Source organism: Amblyomma maculatum, chromosome 5, assembly GCF_055883805.1.
Source record: "Amblyomma maculatum isolate TAMU_Amacu chromosome 5, ASM5588380v1, whole genome shotgun sequence".
Classification (NCBI taxonomy): Eukaryota; Metazoa; Arthropoda; class Arachnida; order Ixodida; family Ixodidae; genus Amblyomma; species Amblyomma maculatum.
The window spans coordinates 56,362,182-56,384,295 of NC_139348.1; the positions used below are offsets into that span (position 1 = coordinate 56,362,182).

Consider the following 22,114-nt stretch of genomic DNA (forward strand, 5'->3'; position numbering starts at 1 on the left):
TTGGCTTTCCAAGCGGTTGTCACGGTCAGGCGTCGTCGTTGACGAGGCTCGTAGCGTCGCCGTCGTCGTTCCCGTAGACTCCAGTTCAGCCACAGCAGATCCTGTCGACTGCGCCAGTTAAGTTTCGAAGCCGCTCTCCACGCTGTCACCCGCCGTGCTCGTCCAGAAGGCGACGGTCTGTTCAGCTGCTGGCATTCGAAAGGGTTCTCCTCTCACCCGCCGTGCTCGGTTGCGCTGACCGGCGGTCTGTTGAGTTGTACCTGCTGGGCGCCTTGGAGTACTACCCGGAATCGAACCAGGTTTACAACATCTTTATTGTAACTGGTCTCTCCTATTTCAAATTACCCCTGACAGCTCGTTCAATAGACTCCCTAAACAAAGTCCCTATCATTGCGCCAATAGGGACGCAGTAAACTCTCTGGGCGGGGCCAATAGGCTCCAGTACAGTTCCTCCTCACTCCCGTCATCCTATACGCACAACATCACGCATGCACATTCCAGAGTTCAAAACCGCCGACGTGGTCACGTACGTCCTTGCCGGACAGCCCGAGTCCCGTAGGAATGAGCTTCCTGGCCTCCACGGCTCCTTTACACAAGAGCCCAGCGCTCGCACACACACCTCCACACACCATGGATAGATGATCTGTGGTTCGGAATAGTGCTGCTCGTCTTGCCGACGCGGGACATCCGGAGTCGTCTTACGGGCGGGGTTGCGTCGGCGACTTGAAATCCGCGCCAGCCAGGCGATCCGCGATCCAGGGTCACGGGAAATGAACGAAAAGCCACGCACCGCGCTCCGGCTCTGAAGTGAACGCCCCGCAGCTGCGCTCTCGACGAGCAGGCGCCAGTCCAGAAGCCGACGGTGTGGTATGTCGCGTTGATGAGCACAACAGGGAGCTAAAATCGACCCCTGGGGAACTCCAGCGCTCAACTGTCTAGGTTTGCTTTTAATATTTCCGAGAACTGCTATTTGGATTCGACCGTGCAAATAATTCTCAAGGAAAGTTAGGAAAGGCCCTCGGAAGCCATAGCTATGAAGATTACGAAGTAAAATCTTATGGTTTACGGAGTCAGAAGCTTTTGATACATCTAGAAATAATGCACAAGCGAATGCACTAATTTCAAGAGTACTATTAAGGTAATCGGTTAATTCATCTAATGCTAATCTAGTGCCACGCCCACAAGTAAATCCGTACTGATTAGGCGACAGTATGTTGTGCGCATCAATGAAGCTCTGCATTACGTGAAAAATATGCTTTTCAAGTATAAGAGCAATGCACGAAAGTATCGAAATTGGCCTGTAGTTTGTGATAACATTGACCTGTCCGCTTTTGAAGAGAGGAACTACAAGCGCTTCCTTGAGGCCAGGTGGAATTTCTTGCGTGGTTATAATGTTGTGTATAATTGCTAAAAGAACATTCTTCAGGGCCTCGAAATGTCTGCGAAGGACGTCCACAGACACACCGTCTAATCCAACCGACTTGTGCTGTTTTAAGTTAAATAAAATATAGCGAATATCATCCTCGGTACACTCAGGCAGGAAGGCAGACTCAACTACCGATTGTGGCATGCAATAACTAGCCGTATTAGCGGACAAACTTGCTGCAGTAGGCGAGAAAAAGGAATTAAATTGGTCTACTAACTTTATAGATGGTGGACCGAAATTCTTGGCAATAGTTTGGTATGCGCCTTTCCGGGGACGACCCCTTAATTTGTTAACCACGGACCAAGCCTTGGACGGGTTATTTCTAAATTCAGAAAATTTACCTTGGAAGTGCTGTCGCTTGGCACCCCTAAGCACAGCAGTGACTTTATTGCGAGCCATCTTATAAGCTTCACGAAGATACTGATTATTAGGTGAGCGACGCCAACGCGCCCAGGCTACTTCTTTTTCAGCTATCGGGGTTAGAGCATTTCCATTCATCCACGGACATCCCGGCTTTCGTTGCTTTAAGACGACCACGTTTTTGCAAGAGTGCACTGTTTGCGTATAAACGGCAACAAAAGATTTATAGAGCTGACTGGCAAGAACTTCTGCTAGGAAAGATTTCCAGTCGTAGCGTTGCAACAACGAGTCCAGCTTTCTTTCATCAACAGCCTCTATCTGTGGTACTGGGTTGTTAGCCGCAGCATGCTGAGACGATAGAAAGCTACACCCAACATAGAAGTGATCGGATAGCTTTTGTTCAGTAATAAGCGGAAATACCTGGCCGTTCTCAGTGCGAACGTTGACGAATGAACGAAATTGCTAGAGCCGGTAAACCCACTATCAGTAATGCCATCGTTATTAGCTTTACTTTCTTATTCCAACGCAAATGTATTTCCTTATGATTCTTTGCAACTCCACCTTCGGAGATGTGGCGGAATAAACACAAACACAAGAAAAGATGCACAACACACGCGCACACTACCAATTTTAATAGTAACTGAAACAGTTCCTCTTCACCACACCTCCTCATGTACACTCAGGCACATCTCATCTTCCCCTTCTTCTCATCTTCCTCTTCTTTGCCAAGGGGATAGTGGCACTTTCTTCCTCGCAGTAGATAAACATCGTCCAAACATGGCAGTCACCAATCTCATTTTCCTCTTCTTCTCTTCTTCCTTTTCTTTGCCAAGAGGATAGTGGCACTTTCTTCCTCGCAGACATAAACATCGTCCAAACATGGCAGTCACAAATTCTACACTTTCTTGTTACTCCACACCTCTGCTTTGCCCAGTAACTCATACCACGCTGGACAAGTAAATATCGCCACATAGTCACATAGTCATACAATAAAAACCACCGCCACACACATACAGTAGGACATCACCATCCACACCACATAACATGTGTAACATGTGTACGACTCTACTGCACCTACAGAACTTCACACCGATGCCAGTGGATTCGGCCTCGGCGCCGTCCTCGCCCAGCGCAAGCCTGGCTTCTCCGAATACGTTGTCGCCTACGCAAGCCGTGCTCTTACCAAAGCCGAGTCCAACTACTCCGTTACCGAAAAGGAGTGCTTAACAATCGTGTGGGCTATAACGACGAAGTTCCGCCCTTATACGGCCACTCCTTCGAGGTAGTTACAGATCATCACGCTCTCTGCTGGCTCGCGTCTCTCAAGGATCCGTCTGGCCCACTCGGGCGCTGGGCTCTGAGGCTTCAGGAATACGACATCCGTGTAGTGTACCGCTCTGGCCGCAAACACTCTGACGCCGACGCTCTTTCTCGGTCACCGGTGCACTCGCCTAACTCATCGTCCCCTCCTCAAGCATCCTTGTCAGCACTCACCATTGAGGATATGCCTTTCGAGCAACGACAAGATCCTTGGGTCTCTAACTTGCTAGATATCCTTGGCACTACTTCTGCGGCTACGCATCCTCGGGCACTCCGCCGACAGGCCTCCCATTTCACCATTCGGGACGGCCTTCTCTACCGAAGGAACTACAACTCAGACGGCAGAACGTGGCTTCTCTTCATTCCGCGCCACCTGCGCTCCGAGGTTTGTGCCCACCATAACACTGACCCGCAAAGCGCTCATGCCGGCGTGCTGAAAACCTATGATCGAATTCGTCAGAGGTACTACTGGCGGGAAATGCACAATTTCGTACGGCGCTACATTCGCTCTTGTACCGCCTGTCAACAACGCAAGACTTTTCGCCACCCCGCTGGCCCTCTCCAGCCTTTACCGTGTCCAGCTCGCCCGTTTGATCGCGTGGGAATCGACCTTTATGGTCCGCTACCATGCAGTGCCGCTGGTAATCGATGGGTGATTGTCGCCGTCGATCATCTAACCCGTTACGCCGAGACTGCTGCACTTCCCGCGGCGACAGCCCGAGAGGTAGCCCATTTTCTTCTGCACCACTTCATTCTTCGACACGGCGCCCCTCGCGAGCTACTCAGTGATAGAGGTCGTGTCTTTCTTTCCGAAGTAATTCAAGAGCTCCTGTCGTCTTGCAAATCGATACATCGGGCTACAACTGCGTACCACCCACAAACAAACGGCCTCACGGAGCGCTTCAACCGTACGCTTGGGGACATGCTCGCAATGTGTTACATCTGAATCGGGAAGCTCCAACTGGGACCAGGTACTGCCATTCGTAACGTTCGCGTACAACACTGCCACCCAAGCAACAACTGGGTTTTCGCCCTTCTTTCTCTTATATGGCCGTGAACCATCTTGTACTCTGGACACAATTTTGCCATACCATCCAGATGCCTCTGAGTACAGTGCTTTGTCAGATATTGCACAGAAGGCCGAGGAATTCCGTCAGCTAGCTCGCACGTTTACCTGCAACACTCAAGGCTATCGCAAAGATCGTTCCTGGCCGACAGCTTCGTTTGGCTATGCGTTCCTGCCACCAACAAACTAGACACCAAATACCATGGACCTTATCGCGTCTTGGAACGCACATCCCCTGTGAACTACGTCATCGAGCCAGTCCCCCCTTCTTCCGACCACCGCCGTCGCGGCCGCGAGATTGTCCACGTTAGCCGCCTCAAGCCATATTACAACCCTCTGGTCGTCTCTTCTCCCTGAGTCGCCAGGATGGCGACTTCTTCACGCGGGGGAAATGTAAAGAAGACAAAGAACTGAAAACGCTGCGGCATCGCCATCACCATCGCTGGGCTCCGGCGCCCATCTCTCTCGCGCTGAAGCTGTGCCCTGCGGCTGTTATCCCGATCCTGCTGTGCCCGATTTACTGCCAGCGCTAGACCTTCAAACCATCTATTAAATCCACATTTCAATATTGAGAAGGTTGCCTTTAACCAATCTTCCAAGACATAATTAAATTCGTGCTGGCCTCTGGCGTAAACATCTACTAAGATTCTCAGGAATTTTGAAGCTTTGTGAAATTGTGGAAACATAGGTTTCCAAAAACCTCAGTACAGAAGCAAATAATGATAAGCTCAGCTCAAAGATTGGTAGAAGCAACATGGATCGCATGCATTGTCGACTAATGCACAGACTGTTGAAATGGTATGGAATATATTCATAAAGTGAGCGCGACGATATAGCTTTGCTGTTCATGAACAATCTCAGCAAACGAAAAACATCAAACTGAATTTCAAGAGACCGAATAGGATGACTAAAATGAAATGGCATGAAGAAGAAAGTGAAGTATTCTGAACAGTGCATTCTAGTCAGCACTGGTTGAAAATTCTCAAATTAGTCTCTGTTCGACTCTGTAAAGCTGTCCATCTACCTATCGCAAATCTTACGCCTTTCCGGATTTCGTATAATCCCAAAACACTGCAAAAACCTTGAACCAGTGCTCCCTGTTCAATCCGTTTTTATGTTGTTGTTGTTTTTTTCTTTTTTTAATTTGTTCAGCTTTTTGCGTGCTTCTTACTGTTGTATTTTTCTATTGTTATATGCATCTTTGAGTGGAAAAAACAATTTCATCTGTGCCGCGCTGTTTCCCCTGTGTACATTGTATGGGGCTCTGAACCTGGTCAGGTGCAAGTACGCACCTTTTGTTCGGGGTTCTTTAGTTTCTGTGTAAGGTAACTAAAATAAGAATAAACTTCAAACTTCAGGAGGCAGGTTGTAAACAAGATGACGAGTTGAGCCAAATAGTTTCATGTCATGTCATGTCAGGGGCACCGTAACTTTCGCTACACCACTAACTCCAGCCGGCCTCTAGTTTGTTTACACCTTCTCAATGTCATAAAGACGAATCCTAGCGGCGAAATTGTTATACTTTTCTAGCAAAAGCTACACATGGCTATTAGACGCGCATTTCATGGAGCCGCGTAGAGGCCACTGCGGCGAGTGCAGAGTTACCATAGCAACACGCTACGACATTTCACAATCCACAGGTGTCCCGCTGCTGCTATTGCTGCAGAAAGAAAGAGGAGGGTAGTGGCATACCAGCAGATGCGCGTGCCGCCGCAGAGAGCTGACCGATTCGAGCAGGAGAGGAGTGAAGACTGTCGACATCGCATGTGACGCTTTACGATTATGATTTACAAGAAAGGAAACACGCGGCATCTGTCAGGTTTCCCTGCGGACGCCTTAACCACGCTATAAGGGGAAATTAGGAAGGTAGAGTGAAAGCGGGAAGAGTCGAAGAGGTGCTGTAGTGGAGGACTGCGGCGTACTTTCGACCACCTGGGGATTTTTAACGTGCACTGACATCGCGCAGCACATGTAACCCTCTTTATTTTGTCTCCATAGAAACGCAACAGACTGCGGCTACGTTTCGATGCAGGGCATGAAAGTGGATTGTACCTAACGTGCCTGCGATCTTTGAAGGCGACCGAGCATTGGATCGAACCCAATCAGCGTTCCTTTGAACACATCAAAGTTTTCGCTCTACATTCGGTTCAGCAGCTTTGAACTCTATTTTTCTCCTTCCATTCTGCCATTCTCCGCAACAGCCTTGCCTGAAATCCAGTGTTCCCTATCGCTTCTGATCTGAACGTGGTCACAAAATTGAGTTTTAATTACGTAATGCGCGCGTGTTCCTGCTAAGTTTAAATCGCGGCATCTACTGTGTTCTGTGTTGCTTACTCTGAAGCTGCTACTCAAAACACGCGAGACATAACCTCGTCGTTCCAACGTTGAAGGGCAACTTAAGCGATATTTACACCGTACTAAGGTAATGATTGATTTCTTTTGTGGCAGGCTTGGTCATCACAGTAATAAATAATAATAATTTGTTGACAGCAAAGGAAAGGCGCAGTATCTGTCACACTTGTGGCGCTGTAAAAAGGAAAAGAAAATGCACGCACAATGGACACCGAAACTGCGCCATAAACGTAGGGAGGAAGGGAGTGTGAAGGTGGAAAGAGAGACAAAGGAGCAGTAATGGAGGGTTACCGAGCAATTTCGACCAGCTGGAGATCTCCAATGTGCAATGACATCGCACAGCACAGGGATGCCTCTCCGTTCCGTCTCCATCAAAATGCAGCCGCCGGCAGTCGTCATTACAGTACGCGATTACATTTTTTGAAATACGCATACTAGTTTCAAACAAGCAAGGAAATCGCCAAAACTGAAACTCCCGCGTGGGGCCCGGAGCTCACTACCTTGCGTGACGTCACATAATGACGACTCCGGCATACAGTCGCATCGCACGCACCCGCTGCCGTTCTGCCGAGGGGTGCGAACGTCGTTGTTGTGGGTGAAGGAAGAAGGAAACGAAAATGCACGGGCCTGCTACTAACTTTGTACCTGAGCCACTTCCGCTGTCTCGTGCGGACAGAAGAAAAAAGAAAGAAAAAAAGAGGTAGAGAAAGACGCGCATCGCAACAGCCGCCGTCCACCCCGAAGCGGTGGCGGGTGCAATGACGGCCTACAACAGATACAAATTTGGCGGCAGGCTAGGCCCCGCCGCAAGCGGCGGCAACCAACTTGTCCCAGCCCCATCCGGGCCAGAATCAGCCACCCTCCGCCACCGCCCGGGTGCCAACATCAATTGCTGTAGCGTACTGCACCATGTGAAACGTAATATGTGATGTGGGTGGTGGTGGTGAAAACGTTTAAAAATAGTTACATGGAGGTTGCTCTGGGGTCAGGCGTTGTGCCCTTCCCCTCACAAACACTAGGTGGAGTCCTTTATTAGGGACCCCGTTGCTTCTGCTGCCGCCATTGCTCGTTTGACCAACGCCTTTTGGGCTTTCAGGTCGGAGCAGGCAAGTAGGGTCGCCTCCCAGTCCTCCCGGGTGGGGTTTGGGTTAGGTGCAAGGGCAGGGTTAGAGGAGCACGCCCACACCATGTGGAACAGGTCCCCAAGGATATTTCCCCACAGTGCGGACACTCCACGCAGAAGGCACTGTCAAAGTGTTTAGTAGCCCTCGATGTCATCGGACAGGGGCAGCTAGGACAATAGTCATTGAAATTCAATTAAAAAACATCAGAATATTTTTCATGCACGGGCAATGAAGGCAGAACGAACGAGCGATCTTGAATTAGGCTTAATTATTGCTGTATGAAGCATTACCTCGCTAGACGTTTTGCAACATTTATGTACTCGCAAACCCCTATGGAAGTGATCGGAATATATGAGGGCGACAGATCGTTAATACAAATTACCTTTTTCCAAATCAGTTAAGTTCATTTCAGTCGTTCAGTCGTGTCCGACACTTCGTGATCCTATGGGCCCTATTACGGCACGCTTTCCGGTCCCTCACTATCTTTCTTTTTTTCACATACCCATTATACATCCGCCTACTTGTGAGTGAGATTTTTGTCCACACAGCAATATCTCTGCCGCATAGAAAATTAAAAGTCATTTCCACCGAATGGTATTAGTTCAATTTTATGTCATCATTTCTGTTCACAGCCGGACAACCAAAAGTAATGTGTTTTGCAAATAATGGCAGTTGTGATCGGTAAACATTGAAGCGTACATAGAATATTATATGCCTTCGGTATGTCATGAAAATGATTCCGCAAAAATTATCAAAATACGACCGAGCGCAGCCGCATCCAGGAAGCTGACGACAAATTCGCAGCACCGGCCGCACTGAATACACTGAGCTTACCGCACCGGTGCGGCCCGCGAGTGCGGCCGACAACGGCGCTCTGGCCATGAGCTGCACATTGTTGTTGCTACGCCTAAACTGCCGTAGCCGGAGCGGAGGCGCTTTGAAATTGGCCAGTGGTATAGCGAATGGTTTGTTTGTAGCACAGCCACATGTCGGCAGCTGTGAGCGGAGAGCAGAAATTCGCTTGTGTCGCAATTATCTCCAGAATCTTGATGGAGATCAGCGATTGTAAGCAAGGGTTTTTTTACAATAATTTGTCCAATTGTGTGTAATTTTAGAGATTGCCAAATTTTAGCGTGTTTTTCTTTGTGACGGTGGCATCGCAAACAATCCACCATGTCGAGATCGGCGGACGGCGGCAGGGGTTTAGCTTATGTTGTATTCGGAAAGAACTTCGACACAGCATCCGATTTCAACCATCGCCTAGCACTCGCGACACCAAACCCTTCTATCAGAGCCATCCGGGGCTGGTAGCAGACCCGCGTGAAACTTTCGCAGCATACATGCATTCTCAGGTGCAGAGGGTCGCAAGATCGCACGATCCAATTTGTCGCGATGCTCTTTGTTTCGGTAAATGTGTAGTAAATCATTGTGGTGGTTTTTGTAGAATAAGTACCGCAGCCAACACATTTGGTACTACCCATCGCTGCAAAGGAAAGCTTTAAAATGCGAGCTGAAACTACAAGACACAGTGATTTCAAGATCTATGCTGTTTGCAAGCGAGCTGCCGGTCGTGTCTGCTTTGTGCCAGGCTGTTTTTGAGTAGTGCCGCCATCGCCCTGTTCCGTGCCCGTAGAACCTCGTAGGATCCTAAAGGCGACACCAAACCGTACAAGCCGCGCCTATTAGGGTGGTTGCATTGTGACCATCGACTGCTCGAAAGCCCTTGCACTGCTGTGACGTCATCAAACATAGTGTTTGCCGTAAACCTTTTCTCTCTGGCAGAATGAGTCACGAGTCCCGGAGCACTCTTTTAGAGTACATCGTTTTGGCTCCCATGCCTTCCTTTCGCGTCGTCGTCGCCGTGGTGCCTCGCAACCAACTGTTCCCCCCTCCCAGCTACCCAGCTCAGCCCGCCTCTTCCTCTGTGGCGGCGACCGCACATGTCCGAATTCTGCGCGCATTCCTGCCGCCGCCTTTCGCTGCGGTGTGTACCCCCCCCCCCCTCTTCCTGCGTGGCGGTGACGGATAACGGTGTGTGCATCTCAACTCGAAACGCAGGGCCACGTTGTCTTGACTAGCCAGCGGCGTCAGCGGCATCAGTCAGTCGCCGCTATCTCTTCGTCGCACAAAGTTCCTATCGGCCCACGCGCTGCCTCCCGCCACCTCCCGATAACTAAATTGCTCTCTTCATTTCTTCGACCGCAAAGCTTTCTTCATTATCTTAAAAAGCTGTTAGTGGAATGTTTTTTGAAGGAATATGTGTTAACGATTGAAAAAGTTGTCCGTTGTTGTACATACATGTCTTGTGCGAAATGTTTGTCTCTATATAACGATAAGGTGAAACAGCTGATGAACTCAGTCAAATTTTGCATTTGGAAATAAAGTAATTGCCGGCAAATTTTTAAAAGTTACTCCGTGGCAAAACTAAAGCGTCCTCAACTGTTCATTTTGGAACACGTAATCGTGAGGTAAGAGGAACGCTTGATGCAAATATCGTTGATATCTCTGAGCATCGAAAATCGATGGAGTTGGCCTTGAAGATACATTGCTGCTATACCATGCTAGGCAATTTAAACTCGCCGCAGTCGGCGCTTGCAGACCGACTGCCATAGTGTGTTATCTTACCTCTTCTGCTGGACTCTGCTTCTTTTAAGCTTTATTTCCAATCTTACCGCGCATCAATAGCTGTGGCTGTGGAAAGTGTACTCAATGCTAACGTATACAAATAAAAGATTTCAACTGCTTTGGTACAGGTGGCTAAAATTACCACCTAGTAAACTTACTTCGGCACGAAAACCGCAGCCAATTCCACACTGCATGATGGTTTGTGCAGAGCGAATGGGCTTGAACAAAAATGAGAGCTTGGAAATGTGAGCTGTGAGTGACTAAGCAACCACATTTTCTAGATTTGCCTGTTCTATAAATATATCGAATTATCAAGACGAATTTGCTAGATATTTATATTTATTTCATTGCACGCAAAAATAGACATTGAAGGAAAGCTTTGGCCGTTTTATGCTCAACACATTTATGTTGTCGCTTAAGCAGGTCTTTTTTATTCCAGCATTTCAATTTCTTACACACAGTCACGATAGCTGCCATTACATTTTAGAATCGTGAATCTCCACTCTATGTTTATGTCCTAAGAATTATTTCATGGAATGGATTTCAGAATGTTGCCTATGCTGCGTACAATGATCAGCTCCCGAATGGATTTCGTGGAACCAGAGGAGGACACAGCAAAGGTATCTTTTAAGGTATATATTCGGACCCCGATACGGTATTGTTGCTTTTTGATGTATTACTGCATTCACTCCGTCTTACTACTGAAAAACTCAATAGAAATGTAAACTAGACTAGTTGACGTATTCGTCTTGAAAAAATGTACCATTCTAAACTTCTAGCATAACAGTGGTCACGTCCAACATCTCTTATTATCACAAGCGGTAATATTGTTTACTCTCGGTTTTGAAGTTGTTGCGTCATATTTTGAAGAAAAGGTGAGGTAGCCTGTGACCAGATCTTGGATTACCGTACCGATGAAACAAGTCCCGGTTGCATAGCCATTATGCACCCTGCAACGCATCGCAGTGAACACTTTCTTGAATTATTTTAGGGCTAATATTGGATAGATGAAATTCATTAAATTGCCTTTCAATGCAGTTTTAATTTTTCTTTTTCTTAAATATGTTTGCACGGTTATGACAAGGCCCTTATTTGGAATCATAATATGATGCTAGAGCCTTTTATAGAAGGTGTGGTGCCCAGTGTCTATAGTATGGGCGTATTCACGAATGACCGCACAGGTAGGAATAATTTCTAGTGGCGTACAGTGTTTCTTGGACAACAGCCCAAGATAACTGGGAAGACCTCACGGCATGCTAAAAATTCATGTAATCTATCGTTGCGCAGTGATCCCATCTCTGGTTTTACGTCATTTACTAAACCGAGTCAAAGACCTTCAGGTAGAGTTACTGTGTTCATTGACTCTAGGGCAGTGTGAAGCGCCAAGTCAGTCCGTTTCTTAATGCTTTGACCTTCTTCATAACCTCGGGTGAAGGAGCAAAATGCTCGCAGCGCTCCGACAGAACAACCATTGAAATGAGCCACCAACGCAGGCATTGCTTCACCGTGTCGGGTCTAATGCATCTGCGGTCCCGTTTCTTACGCTACGTCCTAGCATCCGTGGCCCACCTCTTTGGAACTGTTCCCTCTCAGTACATGCCTATACCCAAAGTAGAGAACTGTTTGGCTGTGGTTTGGAGCAGACACAAGCAATCTTTTTATCAAAACGTACGTTTGGTTTATTTTTGTGGATTAACGTCCCAAACCAACTCGGGCTATGAGAGACGCTGTATTGAAGGGCTCCGGAACTTTCGATCCCCTGGGGCTCTTTAACGCTCACTGAAATCGCACAGCACACGGGCACCTTGCTTTTCGTTTCCATTGGAAAACGGCTGCCGTGGCCGAAATTAGATCCTGCCTCTTGATTGCAGCACTCGGACGCCCTGACCACTGACCCACCACAGCGGCGATCACTCTTAGGTTGCATCGTACTTGAATTAAAATTCTTCAATCAATGTCGATTAAAAGAATTCCTAACACAATTCCCATGATCGCGCTTAAAATGAAACAAAATTGTTTAAATAAACAAAATATATGAGTATAATTTCCTGATTCAAGCGATAACAAAGACCTCTCTCAATGCCAAGGTGACACATTTCAAGCTACGGAAACGGTGGCGATAGAGCGAGCCATATTATTTGTTCTCTCCGCTTTCTCCGTACATGCGCTTATTCTTTGCTTCCAAGTGAATGGGCATAATTAATACATTATTTTTTCTTCAAAATAGCTAGTGCGATAAACCATATGGTCCTTATCCATCTTTCATATGTATTGCCTCACTTCTAAAATCTGTAAAAATTACACTTGACCATATTTCGGATTCAATCTTGGATTCCACTGTCTCGCTGTTGAAGAAGGGAGCCGATGAAGTAATTCCAGCGGTCGCGATATTCAAACCGAGATTTATCAGACTCTTGTATTAAATGAATGATAAAAAGCTCCAGGAACCTTCTCTTGCGATAATTGGCTTTCATTTAGGAGCAAAATAGCCCGTTTCAGAGGCACGCAATATCAGCCGTTCATGTTCGGAATGCATAAAGTGTAGAAGCACTAGTCCATCCTATCGCCTATGTTGAAAATAGGAAATGAATGCGACCTTAGCCATGTTTCAAGGTATCTTATTGGCAAAATGTTTTAATCAACATCATGCTTTGCAAAGGGATGATGCGCCAGTCACACTGAAAGTCCAGGTTATTGAATAATGTAGACCTTTTTTTTCTTGCCCTTGCGCCGATTTTGAATATGCCAAAAGAAATTATATGAAACACAAGAAAGATGGCAATGAAAATATAATTGCTTAGCTTTTTTGACGCCATAGGAAATCATTTCTTCTTCGAATTTGAATTCATATTTAAAACCAGCAAACTTTCTATGTCTTCATCTGAACACATGCACAATGCAATCTAAGAAAAATAGCTCCCACTTCCTTGAATTTCGTTTTGGAACCTGCACCTGCTCTGCGCACTCTATGCAAACGGAATTCATATTTAAAACCAGCAAACTTTCTATGTCTTCATCTGAACACATGAACAATGCAATCTAAGAAAAATAGCTCCCACTTCCTTGAATTTCGTTTTCGAACCTGCACCTGCTCTGCGCACTCTATGCAAACGGCCATAAGGCTAGAAGATTTGGTCCAAGGAGAATAGATTAACATTATGAACCAACGTTTGCAAATTTTCGTTAACGTACACAAATGTGGAAGAGTCTTACGATTTGACGAATCTCATTTGCAAACTTTGTGGAAAATGCAGTTTAAACTATTTAGTAATAGGAACTTGAACCTTTCTTGAAATAATGCCAATGTTACAGGAGCTTCGCGCCACAAGTGGAAATATATGCTGTCTGTCGCATTATCATGCGCGGCTGTGACGTGTACGCCGTACATTATGATTGCTTTTTTGGTACACCTACGCTCACTTTTTCTGCCACTATCGTTCGTCTGAGTTCTTTTTTTACCTTACTCAATGCCGCATATAGCGCTGTGAAATGTCACACCTAAATAATAGAATGTTTTTCTACAGTTCTATACAACTAGACGATGAAGCCTCCTTTGTTCTTCGCACCATAAAAATAGCGCAGTTTTTTTGTTTTTCTTCCGCTTACTTGTATACCGCTAAAATGGTCACATATTACGAGGTGACATTAATACCCACATCGCTTTGAAAAAGGCTCGATATATGCTAGACTTCCCCAAAAATTAAACGTCGCAAATATCTGTGGCATACATAGAATTAGTTAAACTCCACATCCTCGTAGTGTTAGATATCAAGCTGAGCCACGTATATGAAAGCTTTGCCCAAGTATCAGGATTAAGCGCAAGGCTTTTAAAAGATCAAAGATAGTTATTCTTCAAAAATGAAATTTCCCGGAAAAGATAGACTGGAGGCCCCACCAATCCGGAGCTTTTCCGATTGAAAGGACATCAGCAATGGGGAAAATATTCAGAATCATCACAGTGTTGGAAATTATTTAAAAAAAATGAGCGAACTACAAAGACACCTTCTTTCCCACATGTAACTCAGGCACAGGTTTATGTTTCCGACCATATTGTTGGAAGCATAAATATATGAGATTTCAACTGCTGGAATTCGCCACTAAAAACCTGTTGGCTGTGTGTAATGGAATGATTTTCAGGTATAAATAATTATAAATTAATAATCGTGCGCAAATGCGTATACTTGTGCATCAATCGTTATTCCTATTTGTACCCTATATTTCTGTGACGTGAAATGTCTCGCTACTTTTTTCATGTTGTTCATGGAGGCATGTACAGGTTATGAAGGGAGTGAGAGCTTTGTGCACAGACTGAAGGAAGAAAAGAAAAATTTATTTAGCCCTATATTATTTGGGCGGTTTTTGGGACGTCTTCAGAGATTTCTGCTTGTTGCATCCACAAAAGTCTTCTCTGTCGACTTCGTCCACTTCTACACAATGGTCGGTTGCCCTTAGTCTAGGGCTCCGCTGGCTACTGCCGCCCGTTGGGCTCGCTGTACCAGACCTCTCTGGTCTTCGCAGCGGTCGCTGGACAGCAGAGTCTCCCATTGCTCCGCACTCCGGTTTCGAATTTTGGGGACCACGTATGTTTTGACAGGCCCATGTGTTGTGATATAAGGTTGGTTTTTCATCGCACCACAGACATCTGTTCGCATATATGGCAGGGTGCATTTTGTTTAGTATGTGTAGGTTTGGGTATGAACCCGTCCGTAATTGTCTCCATATGACAGTTTCCTCTCTGGTGAGAGAACGATGTGGTGGGAAATATCGCATTCTTCTGCCTCTATAGTTTTCTAGTATGGCCGAGTATGCCTTGGGTGCTGGCAAAAGTTCCGCGGACTCGTCGGATGCTCGGAAAGTAGTGTATGCTCGAGCTATCCTGTCGGCCTCTTGGTTCTCTGCCACCCCCATGTGCCCCAGTACCCACATAATTTTGTGTCTGGTCTTGTTATCTTCGTCGTTTTTAATTCTGGTGCTCAATTCAAAGAGCATAAGGAGCGCGTGACGACCTATCCTACCATTCATATAATTTCGACAGGCTGTTTGAGAATCGGGTGAGTATCGTGAGCGAACGCCTGGTTATATAGCCCTCTGCCACCGCTAGAGCAACAGCTACTTCCTCGGCCTCCCCTACTGTGCAGCGTCGGATAGAGGCGCCGGTCACTTTGCGTAGACACGAATCGACCACCATGGCCCCTGCAATTTGCTATGTCCTCCTCTCAAAGACGCGTCTCTATACATGGTCGTGTCTTGATTAGCGTATGGTTTTTAAATGAATTCGGCCATGCTTCCCTTCTACCTTGGTGGAGGTTAGGGTCTATGTTTCTCGGGATTGGAGCTACCTTGAGGAACTTGTGAAGTTCGTCGGGGATCGTTACCGTCCTCGCTATTTCTCGCATTTGATCACAGTATCCGAGTCTCTGTAAGAGCGCTCCTCTAGTCGTTTTCTGCAGCAGTCTGAGGTTTTGCAACTCAAACTGCGCCTCGCGTAGCTCTTCGAAGGTGTTTTGCAATCTAAGCGCCATGAGTTTTTCTGTCGACGTGTTGCGCGGTGGAAGGAGCGCTGTCTTATACGCTTTGCGTAGCCGGGCATCCGCTTGTTGTCTTTCGCTCTTGTTCAGGCACTGGTAGGGTAGGCTGTACATAATTCGGCTCAATACCAGTTTTCTAATTAGTTTTAGTGTCTCCTCTTCGCACATGACATGCCGCCTATTGGTGATACGGGTGACCCTGCGTGTAACTTGTAGCGCTGTTGCTTTGAGCATGGTAAAAGTGTGACTACTTTTTTGGTTGGATTGAACCTACACACTCAATATTTTTATTGGTAATTTTTCCGGAATTGGCATTCCTTCCAGGTAGATGTTGAGTTTCACATCGTCACTGGTTGGGGCGATCCGCTTTTGTTTGCCTTTATACACACGAAGCAGTTCCGATTTCTCGGTCGTGCATACGAGTCCTCTTTCTCCGAGATATTTCTTTTCACAGAAGGCCACTTCCTGCAGTTTTTCTACCTTCTCCCCGAGGGAACCCGTGTTCGCCCAGACTGTTATGTCGTCTGCATACATTGCATGCCTGATGCCTTCGATCTTATGTAGTTTTCGTGCATCACCTATCATAGCTATATTGATGAAGACTGGTGAGATGGCTGACCCTTGGGGTGTCCCTTTGTTTGGCTCGTGAATTTTGGTCGATCGAAGGTCTCCCATTCCAATGGTGGAAGTTCTATCTGACAGGAAGGCTTTGGCGTATCCGTGGATTCTGCGGCCATATTCCAGGTCGTCTAGGCCTGTAAGGATCGCTTCGTGACTGACGTTATCAAATGCTCCTTTGATGTCGAGGGCAATTATGACATTTTCATGAGTTCCGGGTACGTTGCGGAGCACATCTTCTTGCATTTGATGCAGCACGTCCTGCGTCGAGAGTTTTAATCTGAAGACGAACATGGTATGGGGTTCAGTTCAGTCGTTCAGTCGTGTCCCACTCTTCGTGACCCTATGGACCATGTCACGCCACGCTTTCCGGTCTCTCACTATCTTCCTAACATCACATAACTTCATCAGCAGTGCCTCGAGGATGCCATCTAACCATCGCGTTCGCTGCCTACCCCTTCTACGGCGACCTTCAACCTTTCCCAGCATCAAATCTTTCTCCAGCGACTCCTCTCTTTTCATCAGATGACCAAAGTAGCTGAGCTTTAACCTTAGAATTTGACCCTCCGATGAGCACTCAGGGTTTATGGTCGACAGTATCGACTGATTTGATCTTCTGGCAGTCCAAGGAACTCTCAAGAGTCTTCACCAGCACCACAATTCAAACGCGTAAATTCTTCGGCGGTCAGCCTTTTTCACAGTCCAACTCTCGCATCCATACATCACAGCTGGAAAGACCATAGCACGGGTTATACGGATCTTGGTTGGCAGACTAATGTCTCTGCTCTTTACTAGGCGGTCAAGGCTAACCATTGCTCTCTTTCCCAGAAGCAGGCGTCTCCTAATTTCATGGCTGAAGTCTCCTTCCGAGGTAATCTTGGAGCCCAAGAACAGAAAATCTGTCACGGCTTCCACTTCTTGTCCATTGATGCGCCAGGATTTGATAGGGCAAGACGTCATGATCTTTGTCTTTTAATGTTAAGTTTAAGTCCAAACTTCTCACTCTCTTCTTGTACGCGCATCAGAAGTCTCTTGAGTTCCATTTCACTTTCTGCCATTAAAGTGGTATCATCCGCATATCTAAGGCTATTGATAAGTTTTCCAGCAATCTTCACTCCAGCTGAAGACTCGTCCATACCGGCCTTCCTCATGATGCACTCTGCATATAGGTTAAATAGGCAGGGCGACAGTATGAAGCCTTGCCTCACTCTTTTCTCGATCGGAAACCAATCAGTAAGACAATGCCCAGTTCTGACTGTGGCCTTTTGCCCTTCATACAGGTTCCTGAGGAGACAGATGAGGTGAATTGGAACTCCCATCTGTTGGAGAGCTTGCCACAATCTGCTGTGATCTACACAGTCAAACGCTTTCGCATAATCGATAAAGCAGAAGTAGATAGGTTTCTGGAACTCTCTTGCTTTTTCCATGATCCAGCGAAGGTTAGCAATTTGGTCTCTAGTTCCTCTGCCCTTGCGAAACCCAGCTTGCACGTCCGGAAGCTCCCGATCCACATACTGCTGCAGCCTACCTTGGAGGATTTTCATCATCACCTTGCTAGCATGCGAAATAAGCGCGATCGTGCGGTAGTTGGAATAATCTTTGGCACTGCCTTTCTTTGGAATGGGGATGTAAACTGACCTCCTTCAATCCTGTGGCCACTGCAGGGTTGTCCAAATGTTCTGACATAATGTATGCAGAATGTTAACAGCGTCATTTTTGAGGTTTTGAAGCAACTCAGCTGGAATGCCATCAATTCCGTTAGCTTTGTTGTTAGCAAGGCTGGCTAAGGCCCATTCAACTTCACTCTTCAGGATGCCCGGCTCGAGACTGGTAATCACGGTCATTATTTTCCATGTAATTTTGCAGTCTGAGCATCATCACCCACTTGTAAAGCTTTCCAAGGCACGGTGTGAGTGCGATGGGCCTGAGATTTCCAATTTGGAGCTTTTTGCGAGGTTTTGGAACCATCTTCTTTTTCGCAAACTGCTTCCGCCTCCGAGTGCTTGTTTAGAAAGGTTACAAGCTCTTGTACAATGTCGTCACAGAGGTTGCGGATCAGGGTGTTGTCGATTCTGCCCGCTCCTGCTGCCGTGTTTCTGGTCGTATTCCTTATGGCCGCGTAAACGTCTTCCACATTTATTGGGCAGTCGAGTCTCTCATTTTAGGCTCCGCGATAGGTTTCTTGTATTGTGAGGGGTTGTGATCACAGCGTTTTTTTCTTGCCTTCTCAAAAAGGTCGGTGTCCGAACCCTTGAAGGCATGGATGACTTTGTGGATGCTTTTATTGTTTGCTGATTTGATTTTGGTCGGATCAATTTGTGCTCTTAGGAGATTCCAGGTTCTGGCCGTGCCCAAGGTTCCCTTAAACGAGTCACTGAATTGTTCCCAATTTTGCCTCGCGAGTTGTGCTGCACATTCATCCGCGTTTGCAGTAACCTCTGCTATGTTTACTTTTAGTTTCCTGTTTAGTTTTTGCTTCCGGCATCTTTTGGTGAGACTGCGTCTGGCTTTCCATAGTCGCAGAAGGTGCCCGTCTACTTCGGGCGTTTTTGTTGTTCGCTTTACACATTTCGTGCATTTGTCTCGCGTTTCTGTCAACATGCCGCTCCATTCTTCCAGCGATTTTTTGTTGTCAAGAAATTACATTCCCGAAGGAACCGGACATCAGCTTATGCCGACTTCCCCAAGTGCATTACTTCTATTTGTCTAAATTACGGACGCCCCACACACTATATATGTGATGAAACGTAAGCTTGCCATTTTGAATGGTGGGAGAAATATAAGGATAAAAGCAAATTTAAAAACACCGCGTAAGTAACAGGCACATGATGTAACTCATAGTACGGAGCTTGGATAGAGGTCAGAGAGCACGCAAACAAATAGGCGAGGTGTAAAGATGACCAGGCGCCGGCGAGCCGGCACGAGACGCGAGCACCAGCTGTTCGAGCCATTGCGTACCTGCAGGCTCGTACATTTACCTAGCCCTAGAAAACGAGCTCGGCTTACAATAAAGCTCGTTATAATCTTGGTAGAGTCTACTAGGACTCATCCTGGAGCTACGCAGTCGTACCCTGGCTACCGCAATGCCAGGTGACGCCATCCAACCAACTGCTTCGCCGCCCACAACCTGCTCCGGTGCGCTTTGTCAACGGGATCCTGCTATTTTCAGTGGCACGGACGACCATGATGTGGAGGACTTGCTGTCCTCCTACCACCAGGTCAACGCTCACAACTTGTGGTATGACGACATAAAGATGACAAATATCTTGTTCTACTTGACGCATGTTGCGTACCTTTGGTTCAAAACCACGCGTCGAACTTCGCCACCTGGTCCGTTTTCAAGACCTCCTTTATTGGCGTCTTCAGGCGTCCGGCCATGCGCAAACTTTGTGATGAGCACCGTCTTTGCTCTCGAACCCAACAGCTCGGTGAAAGGTTTACCAGTTATATCGAAGACGTCCTCGACCTATGGAAGCACTGACAGAAACTGCATCAATGACAGAAACTGACAGAATCAATGACAAAGCAATTGAAGAAGACTCCTTGCACAGGCTTCCAACCAAAGGCTCCACCTCATTCAGCGAGATCATCAATTTCTGTCAGATTAATGACGAACTGCGCCGCGGGCGATTCTTCATTCGGCTGCTCTCAACACAGGCCACGACTCTTAATAACATTGACGCAACGAGAGAAGTCAACAGTTCTCTCATACTCCAGATTCAGCAGTTTGTCCGTAAGGAGGTCGCCCGGCAGCTGTTGCTGCTTCCCTCTGTTCCGAACCCTCCATCAAACCTGGCACCGGCACTTCAACATCTGATCCGGGAGCAAGTGTCCGAAGCAGGCCGTCAGTTTGTCACCCACCTCCCGTCGCAGTGCTTGCATTTGCATCATCTCCCGTTGCAGCGGTTCCTGTTGCTGCGCATCCTGTTGCAGCGCCGCTCACTTATGCTGATGTAGCCCTATGCCACCAGTGTTTCCCCCTTTTCAATCTCCTTCTCCAGGCATTCGCGCTCCTGCTGTTCGGCCGAGTCCCCAAAGTTTCCAACCATGGCGCCGACCCGACAACTTGCCGATTTGCTACGCCTGCGGCATCTCTGGACACGTGATGCGTCCCTGCCGCCGCCACGTCATGACCTCGTTTGACAAAGCCGACCACCGAGCACACGCTTACGACCCTCCTCGGAATTTTACAGAACCCAGACTTCCGAGCCCATCGACACCGAATACCATCCATGTGTTCGTCGCCACTCGCTGTCTCCCATGCACCTTCTTTCAACACCACCGCAAAAAACTAGGGATCACAGTTCCGGAGGCAAGAACTGCGTTTGCGACGGAAGATCTAAGCCCTCGGTTGTCGCCGCGAATTTCATAGATGGTTCCGTCGAGGGCATCGATGTCCTTGCCCTTGTTGACACTGGTGCTGCTGTGTCCGGGCTAAGCGGAAAATTGTACCACCAAATGCACAAAGTGATGATGCCGAGATACGGTTTTTCGCTTCGTGCCGCCAATTCCCAGCTCATCTATCTTGAGGCCGCCTGTACACCGATAGCTTGCATTCAAAGCGCTCTCTACATCATTTTTCTCCTCGTCCTTTCAATATGATCTAACGACGTCATCCTGGCCTGAAACTCTCTATCCCAACGTCAAGCCGTTATCGACTGCGCTCGTGCTGAATTAGCGCTGTTTCCCCTCTGTGATGCCACGACGACAAGCACCGCTACTACATGCGCCAAAATCACTGTGGCTGATGATGTTTCAATTGCGCCATGTTCTGCCGTTTTTCTGTCTGTTTTATCCGACTCTCTTTCCGACGAATCTGTCATCTACATGCCTTCCGACGGCTTCACGCGTCGCCACTGTCTACCCCTGCCGTTTGTCGTGATTACTGGTAAAGCTGGCTGCAGCGCCATAGCCGTCATCGATCCATTCAACTGCCCGTTTTCTTTTCTTCGTGGCGAGGTTTTGGAACACGTCCAACCATTTGCCTCAATACTGGAATGTGACAACTGTGATGATGACCTTTGCCATATACCAGATGCTGCGCTTACTGCGGCTTCTGCGGATTCATCTCCAGTAGACATCTTCGCCTGCTCCATTGAAAATATGCTCACGCCGACTCGACAGATACAGCTTCTTGCCCTGCTTGACCAGTTACGGGCGTCATTTGATCTTTCCCGTCATAGTTTACGTCGTACCTGAGTTGTTACACACCGCATCGTAATGACATCGGTAACCTTTCGCCTCTGCGCCGACGACCTTACCGCGTTTCCGCGACCGAGCGTCAGATCAGCGACGAACAAGTGGCCTACATGCTTAAGCGTGGCGTCATTGAAACTTCGAACAGTCCTTGTGTCTCTCGTCGGTGTTGTCACAAAAAAAGATGGCTCCATCCGCTTTTGCGTCGACTATCGGCGCTTGAACAAAATCACCAGTAAGGAAGTCTATCCCTAGCCTCGTATTGACGACGCCCTTGACTGCTTACAAAGTGCACAATTTTTCTCATTTTTGAACCTCCGTTCTAGAGAGTGGCAAGTCCCGCTGGCCGATGCAGGCTGTGCCAATACAGCTTTCGTAACGCCAAACTGAGTATACGATTTCAACGTCATGAAGCTCGGACTGTATAATGCACCTGCCACGTTCCAGCGCATGATGGACACCATAGTGCGTGGCCTCAAGTGGAAGACCTGCTTGTGCT

At 47.3% G+C, this 22,114-nt stretch overlaps 1 protein-coding gene across 1 annotated transcript in view; it reads left to right on the top strand.

Annotated features, from left to right (window-relative positions):
* The window catches only part of LOC146188359 (cell-death-related nuclease 7-like), a 116,346-nt gene that overhangs the window by 21,718 nt on the left and 72,514 nt on the right, over window positions 1-22,114 (top strand). Inside the window, exon 3 of the mRNA XM_084603750.1 lies at window positions 10,821-10,893. Coding sequence (XP_084459876.1) covers window positions 10,821-10,893 — 73 coding nt within the window. The remainder of the gene's footprint in view (window positions 1-10,820; window positions 10,894-22,114) is intronic.